The sequence below is a fragment of the Lottia gigantea genome (genome assembly GCF_000327385.1).
Source record: "Lottia gigantea unplaced genomic scaffold LOTGIsca_36, whole genome shotgun sequence".
Taxonomy (NCBI): Eukaryota; Metazoa; Mollusca; class Gastropoda; family Lottiidae; genus Lottia; species Lottia gigantea.
In genome coordinates this window covers 1,236,534-1,244,845 of record NW_008709220.1, presented here as the reverse complement: position 1 = coordinate 1,244,845, position 8,312 = coordinate 1,236,534, and the positions used below count along the sequence as shown (strand labels likewise).

Below are 8,312 nucleotides of genomic sequence, written 5' to 3'. Positions count from 1 at the left end.
GATGCTGCTGAAGGTACCTTTAAAAATCTTGGATTCATTGTGAAGTTACACAATAATTTAAAAGGTGACGAAATTATTCAGGAGATGAAGAGCTATGCACGAGAAGATCACCGCCAATATGATTGTTTTGTATGTGTAATTACGTCACATGGTATAAGGGACGAAATCCTTGGATCAGATGGTGTATCAGTACCAATTAGAAGTCTAACAGACCCCTTTAAAGCTATTCCTTGCCCAGACCTGTGTGGTAAACCGAAGCTGTTTTTTATTGATGCTTGTCAGGGTCACGAACGACAACAAGGTGAGTGTAATATCATAGACAAGAGCTGCAAACATATCTCCTACTGTTCTGTATTTTAGTGGATTAATGAAAATGAACAACACCTTTCTTCAATTTGTTTTCACCACTTCAATGTCAACTCTATTAAAATTTTCAATTGCTCATTGCTTACTTCTTAGGAGCCTTTGAACGAACCCGTTCGCAATCTGTTTGGCCAATCGTACCTTAGTCTTAGAAATAAAAGATTTTCAGCTGAGCGAATCAGTAAAAGCGTACAGAGTACGGTTGAGATTTTAGTCTTCAATTCCATGTTTGAAAGATAATATGACGACTCGTCTTCTCTTGAGACTATTCCATAATATAAAGATATATAATGTGAAATTTATAATTAGTTATATTTTTATGGATTACCGGTATATATATTTCATAAAGTACTAGTACTTCTGGAGACTATTTATATAATCATATTCAAGACCCAAATCAACCCAAGAAAACGCTGACTGTTCACACCTACGGTGTGCTAGAGTACCTATATTGTCGTGCTTTTAATAGGGTTGTATCAATGACACCTATTTGACAATAAAGTTATCATTTTCCTTAGGTCGAACGGTTCAAAGAGATTCTATATCTGGTGGAAATGATGCCCCTGTTATGGAAGTTATTCCCAATGAAGCTGACTTCTTGATGGCAAGGGCAACAGTTCCAGGATTTGTGTCATATCGTTATGAAATGACTGGATCATTTTTCATACAAACATTGTGTAAAGCTTTAGAGGAATATGCTGAACGGTAAGTGGTTTCTCTTGTCTTTTTATCTCTTTTAAAGGGACAGTTGCGAATTATGCAATTTTCGTACATTTCTAGTAGCCTTCTTCTGAAGACTATTGACATATATTGTATATACCTGTCCCTTTAATGTGACTTATACTTGGTACTTCAAAGTATGCAATTGGATCCGTAACTGTTAACATAAACCAAACAATCATATCAAGCAATTGACAGACAACTAGCAACTACAATCTTGAACTGCAAGACTGATTGTTCAGTCGATATATTGTGATTCTGCAAGATTCCATTGCTTCATGTAGTCGTTGATAATCCAGTTGCTCCAAGATTCTGCTAGTAGAACAACCAAACAATTCCGAAAATGTACAATGATTGTCAAGAAACAAGCATGTTAGTAAGAAAAGTAAGAGCAGTCTATTTCGTATCTGGGTAGAATGATTGATAATTAGATTTAAACTGGCCAGAATTTTAAACTTCCACAAAAATTACGTGGCACGCACTTGTGTCTGCTTTAAACTGCCATTAAATGTCATGAAATATCGTAGTAAACTTGTTAGATTGGTTTATATTTTTGTTTTATTTCAGATTGGATATACTTCATATTTTAACTATGGTGAACAGTGCAGTTGGTGAATTCAATATAACCATCGATGACTCTAAATGTAAACAATCACCTGGGCCTTTATTCACGCTACGAAAACTGCTATTCTTAAAGCCCCCAAAATAAGAATATCTTTACTGTATAATTATTTAAAAACTTTTAATGTTAATTTCGGGGGTTGATTTTCCTATTTCTATCATTGTCTTTTATATATATGATAGAAATTAGGGTGATTTAAAGTAACAAGTTACTGTTCAATAAAAGGCGCTGACACAGGGTAAAAGCTGCCTTTGAGGCTACCATTTTAAGTTTATTTCAATGTAAGAAAATATTTGTGGTCCGATTCCAATTTCATTAATAATTTAATCTAATGTAAATCCAATTGGCCTGGATAATCTTGCATTTTTATATTGTCTATTGTATTGACATTTACGTCTGGATGGAAAAGACTAGTGTTCCTAGATTATGAAAACTTCCTGTTTAAAAATAAAGCACGTGGATGCTATAAAAGATTTTATTAATATTTAGTTCGTTTCTGTTGGTTTGACAGCCGTTTGGAACTGTTTTTTCTAACCGGTTCTTGGTTTTCTGTTGTCCAGTTCTCAGTGACCGTGAACTTGTAACTTTGTCTTTATCAATAATATTCATTGATTTCATTGTGTGAGAAGATTTAAATTGGACTGTGTTATAAAACGTTCCTGTATTTTCATCATGAAAAAACCCAATTTGTTGAACTATTATTGTGGGACTTTGCTTTCAGCAAAGTCCCAGTTTGTTATCGAAATGTCAATTCTTTTTTTTTTTTTTTTTTTTTTTTTTTTTTTTTTTTTTTTTTTTTTTCGTTTCGTCCACACCTTCCTGAGCTTAGACTGCACTAGTTGCAGGTACGTTTCAAATTTCATAGACCTTCTATATAGGCGACGATGTGCATAAATATAAATTGGAACATTTTTGCAAAACCGGAAGTGCCACAGTTCAACATGTGCAAAAAGTCGAAAATCGGCTCTAGAAGGCGTATTTTTGCATCAATTTTCTTCGGATTTTCATTTTTAAAATATACCTGTAATTTCTGATGATAGCACTTGAAAAATTACGAAATTCGAAAATTCGTCGCTCACTTTTTTCGATCAAATTTTTCAATTTTTTTGCAACTTTTTTGCTTTTGCATCGATTGATCTGAAATTTAATATGCAAAGGGACATCACCAAAGCAAATAATATGTAGTTGTCAAATATTTAATTTTACTTCCGGTTTTAAACGGGAAATCAATTGAAGTACAATCCACTTCCGGTCGAATAACTTCCGGTGTAATTGAAATAGGTCAACGAAATTTATGCTGATCGTAAGTAAATTCTAATACAAAAAAACGAAGAAAATAAAATCCAGACCGGAAGTGATACTTTGGCCGCCATATTGAAAAAACACACTTTTGTAAAACTCAAAATGGGGCCTCAGGGTAAAAGTTGATATGCTCAAATTTGATGTGAATGTATTCTGCAAAAAACATTGGGAGCCGAATTTTGAATTTCGCTTTTGCTTTTTTGCAACTTCCGGTTGAAATTTTTTAAAGCTTTAAACGATCACACCATGTGACCTTGGCCTTTGATGACCTTGACCTTCATAGGATCAAAGGTCATTGACCTTGGCTATCATTTGATACTTTGACCTTTGATCTCCGACATGTACTTCCGGTTTTATAGCTATCCGTAAAAAGCCAAATTCGCAACTTTGGACTGCTCTAGCACGTGACCTACTTAACCTAGAGGGTTAATTTTTTCGGTTTCCTAATGTGCTTCTCATGCACTTTACATAGATATATAACAATCGTTCTTTTAAAGCAAAATTGAAATTCGTGATTTTTTCAAATTTGAGGTTTTTTTTACAATATTTGCATCTTTTTGAGCTTGGTATATGTATATCTTATGATCTATTTGATGTAGAACCTTGATATTTGGAATACAACTAGACACTTTGAATATGAATTCACCTATGACAAAAAAACTTATGTGGGCTTGGCACATCCGGGTTGAATTACTAATTGTTTACATTTTGGGGCTGGGGCATAACTCGCATAGGATGCGTTTGTTCAAAAAGAGACTTTGCACACAATTACCTCATCCTTAAAAATGAAAATTTATCAACTTTACACTGTTCTTGATCTAATTATCGTGGAAGGTTGATTTTTTCGGGGTCTTTTGCATTTTGCTACATTTGCAAAGTCCCACTCTGTGCCACGAGTGGCTCTAGTATTTAATTATTTTTATATCAAAAGACAATCCCTACGTCTTAATACGTGGCAATGTTCTGATGAATTACCTGGATATCGGGACAGCCTTTGCTTATTTTTCTTGGTCAAATCATGCTTATTGTTTGATAAACTGATGTTTCTAATGAATAAATCAAGTATTCTTGAGTGCTAAGATTGCGTGAGGTCGTAGAAAAGCTTGGTTTTATTCTTTCACCATTTCATCTGATGACGATACGTGTAACTTGTGTTGAAACGTTATGTACCCATGTGTTTTATTCTATAATTCTTGTCTTGTGTTATATATGTGCTCCTCGCTTCTAAATGTTGGTTCAAATATTGTTTAAAACTTAGAGCGAAACTACTTTCAAGTTTGATCGAAAATGGCAACCAATGTAGTAGGGTTGTAAGCGTTAGAAAACGCAGAGACAGCATAATATTTATCATCGATTCTTTGTTTTAATCGTGAATATTTTTTTTGTAATCACCAATGCTATACAAGATAAACCCTTCGTTATTTAACAAAGCCAAATGGTACCGCCGTACCACCTCAACCGCTAATAAAGAATCGCGCTATAATAACTAATAAGTTTTGTTTATTTTAAGGATCGCAGATTTTATACTACGAGAAGAATGACAGAAAACAAATCAATAGTATAGTCTTAAAAATCTTTGAATGTAACATCCCTCCCACAAATATCAACCCGAAATATCCGTGATAATGTGTAATAATATCAACCCTAAATGTCCGTGATAATGTGTAATAATATCAACCCTAAAAGTCCGTGATAATGTGTAATTATGTTTATATTTTAACCACAGCAAAGACACCTTAAGCATTTTGCCAATCGACAAAAAACAACTCAGAGCCTTCGATTTTTTGGCTCCTTATCATTAAATCGATGGGACAGTGGGTCATTTTATTTAAATAGCTACCTATGAGAATATTAGAAAAACAAACCCACAAAAGAGTCTGCACATACTGATGTAATCTATGTTCACGAGTTTTATGTTAAGGTTTAATGCTGTATTCGTGGCGCTACTTCACTTGTGTAGCTCTTTAGAATTTTAATTTTTTATCCACTAAAATACCACCTGGTGATGTTCTAGAGTCTATTCTGAGTATTCTCACAAAATTTCATCATAATCAGATAATTTTTTCTGCTTTAAATCGATTTGTTTGTCTGTAAAAATATAGAAAATGTTCCGATGTCGAAAAAAGTTGACTGAAAGAGTAAAATTCATAACAAAACAAACATGCACAAGACCATTTCTGAGATATTTCGTTGTGTGAAAATATATTAATTCTTTTGATACTTCTTACGAATGGAATATTCGTTTCGCACAATTTGCACGTTTCGTACCGTTTCTACAAAATTCCATAGATACTGTGTTACGTTACTAGTAACAAGCCCATACTTATCGCACTTCAGTAATACGTCCACATGAGATTTGATGATCGAAACTTTCATTTATTACGACTGTGACCCACAAACATAGAGAATATCTCTCGTGGACTATGAGCCAGCCCAATGACCCAATGTCCAGAAACAGACTTTCAAACCGATTTACGCGATAAAGTCGCATGTTTCACAGGCCCGCTGTTGGACATGTGGGTCACTGAGGTAACTCATAGTCCCTGAGAGTCAATGTCGATATCTGATATATACATTTATAAAAGATGAGGCAATTCTGATCATCACTTCCGGTATAATACTGAAGTGTGGGCAATTGGCTTCTATACACAATATAGTCAATGAAGGTCCGTTGTTGGACATGAGTAAATGTGAAATCACTTTAACTATATATGTGGGAAGTCGTATTTCCCGCTTGAAAACTCATGCTTATTTTGAGCAGCCCAAGTTTCCTAGTTATGACGTAACAATATTGGGCTGCCAATCTGAATAGACCCATAATATGATATAATTGTTACGTCTCTATAGAGCTTGTATGCATAGGTAGGAATCTATCCAAAATCCACAGGTAACGATTACAGCTTGAACAAAGGGGGAGGTGGGCAAAACGACATTTTGTAATGAAAATAATTTTATTGAAACTTTTAGAAAATAAATAATGAACCATGAGATTGTTTGAATATACAATATGATAGATCAGATACAGTTGCCATGGTGATATGAATGTTGTCATGGTAACAATATAAACTGTTCCAGTAGGAAATTTGGTTATTCTGTTTCTCAGTTTGATATTGAAACATTATCACCAAGGAAATGGTTAAATGATCAAATCATTAATATTTATTTGAAATACTTAGAAGATAGAGAGGTTTCTTTGAGTAATAATGTATTAGCTCTGGATGCCTTTGCTTATGTAAGAATTCGGTCCAATGCTTTTACCGTTAGACTACAAATTGATTGATGAAAAGCAATTGAGCACCAGTTTTGTCTCAAAATAATCGAACGTATTACACGTATAGTTATTGAAATACAATGGAAATGAAATGAATTGAATTTTACGTCCTACTTTTCTGCACAATGTGGGCTAATGAAGGCGGGCAACGCCATGCAGGGTGCAATGAGGGAAATTTTGTCAGGACAGCGGCATTAGCCTGCTCTTTTTCGAGGGATCTTTAACGTGCACAGCTGTAGCACACGGGGCCTGAAATGAAATGGAGTTTTACATCTTTAGTCCATCAAATAGACCAATGAAATGAAATAGAGTTTTGTATCTTTCTGGATCAATGAAATGAAATGACACTCTGCCATTAGAATTTTAGATCCCAAATGAAATAAAACGAAATTGAGTATTTTGTCCTACTTTCTGCTAAATACTTATCATGACTATCAATGCCATACAGTGTGGAATGAGGGAAATTATGCAAGATTACGACATTGGCCTACAAAACTCAAATTTCAAACAAGTAACAAGAGGGGTTCAATTATAGGGATTGGATTGAAACGGTTTCATACTATTAGAACAAGGGGGTGGATTGGAAATTGTTTGAAAAATGAATGGGAATGGGGGGTGGGGTTGGTGATGGGCTATACGACAAAAGGACTCATTCTATTTACAAACAGATAAATAATAACCATAGCAACAAACAAAATCAACAAGGTATAAAAAATAAATAAACAAACGTCTTATATTAGAATCAAATCCTAAAAATTCTTAAAAGTTTAGGATATGGTGGCTAATAATACAAACTTGATATCATACTTAGACGACAATGACTACCTTTCTCATTTCACAGAATGTAGCGATTTGATTTGATTGTACGCCAACGAATACAGCCAATCATAGCTCTCCACAGAAAGACTGTAAATATTTTGGCTCAGTTATTACATCTTTTCTGTCGATGCCTCTGGTTTGCTGTATTCGCTAGTGTATAATCCAATCAAATTGCTTCATTTACAAGCTTACATGATACAAGAAAGTTGACTGTTGCAGTCAAGGTATAAGACGCATTTTATAATAGCTTGACATGGTAAAGATTGTTGGACGATGACTCTGCTGGTGGAAAAGACTGTCCATGAGACCAATTACTCACGAGTCTCAAGTGTAAAGCCTCGATGTTGATGACTCTACGTATGGACAAGATTGCATCAGCTTAAAGACGATCAACGCCATGCGGTGCGCGATGAAGGAAATTCTGCCAAAGCAGTGATATAAGCTTACTCGCCGAGTTCTATCTGTAATTTAATATAACTGATGTATGGGTGGACGAATATACCTCTTTAACTGTAAGTTTTCAATCTTGACGAACAGTTTTGAGATCTAGCTAGTAGTAATGAACCCATCTTCACGAACACCATCTTATACCTTGACAGCAAAAGCCATCTTTATTATAACAAAGACGTTTGTAAATGCAGAAATTTGATTGGGTTGTATGTCAATGCAGTCAATTAGAGCTCTCGACAGGCAATAAGCCATAATGTTTACAGTTTTTCTAACGAGGGCTCTGATTGGCTGTATTCACTGCAGTCCGTGTTACAAGAAGGTGACTATTGCAGTCAAGGTATACGTTCATAATAGCTTTACAATGTGAAGACCATTTTAATGGTAATTTTGATGGATGAAACCTATAATCTAATGATTTGATGGTAACTTCATACCACTTGCATCAAGCAACGAGAGTATACAATGTTTTCAAAAAAGGTATACAAGCGACATCCAGCGAAAAATAACCATCAACACACTTTTCTTACACAGGTACTATAAGGGAACCACATCCCTTGACTGCCATTAAAATAATCGACAAAGTTCATATTCGGGTAGGATTACATCCTATAATGGCTTTAAAACTAAAGTGACTAATATCACTCGAACAAACACAAAGCCAACACGACAATAGTTAATAAATGCACCAAATATTGCCAAAAACAGAGGTCAAGGGGAGTTGTTTGTAGCACATATTGCACCAGAAATAAATAAACAGAGGAAATT

At 34.6% G+C, this 8,312-nt stretch overlaps 1 protein-coding gene across 1 annotated transcript in view; it reads left to right on the top strand.

Moving 5' to 3' along the window:
• Positions 1-1,792, top strand: part of LOTGIDRAFT_121371 (hypothetical protein) — a gene marked incomplete at both ends in the record, with an annotated part of 4,438 nt that extends 2,646 nt beyond the window's left edge. The window contains one exon of the mRNA XM_009058872.1: positions 1,651-1,792. Within this exon, the coding sequence (XP_009057120.1) occupies positions 1,651-1,792 (142 nt within the window). The remainder of the gene's footprint in view (positions 1-1,650) is intronic.
• Between the last annotated feature and the right edge of the window lie 6,520 nt (positions 1,793-8,312).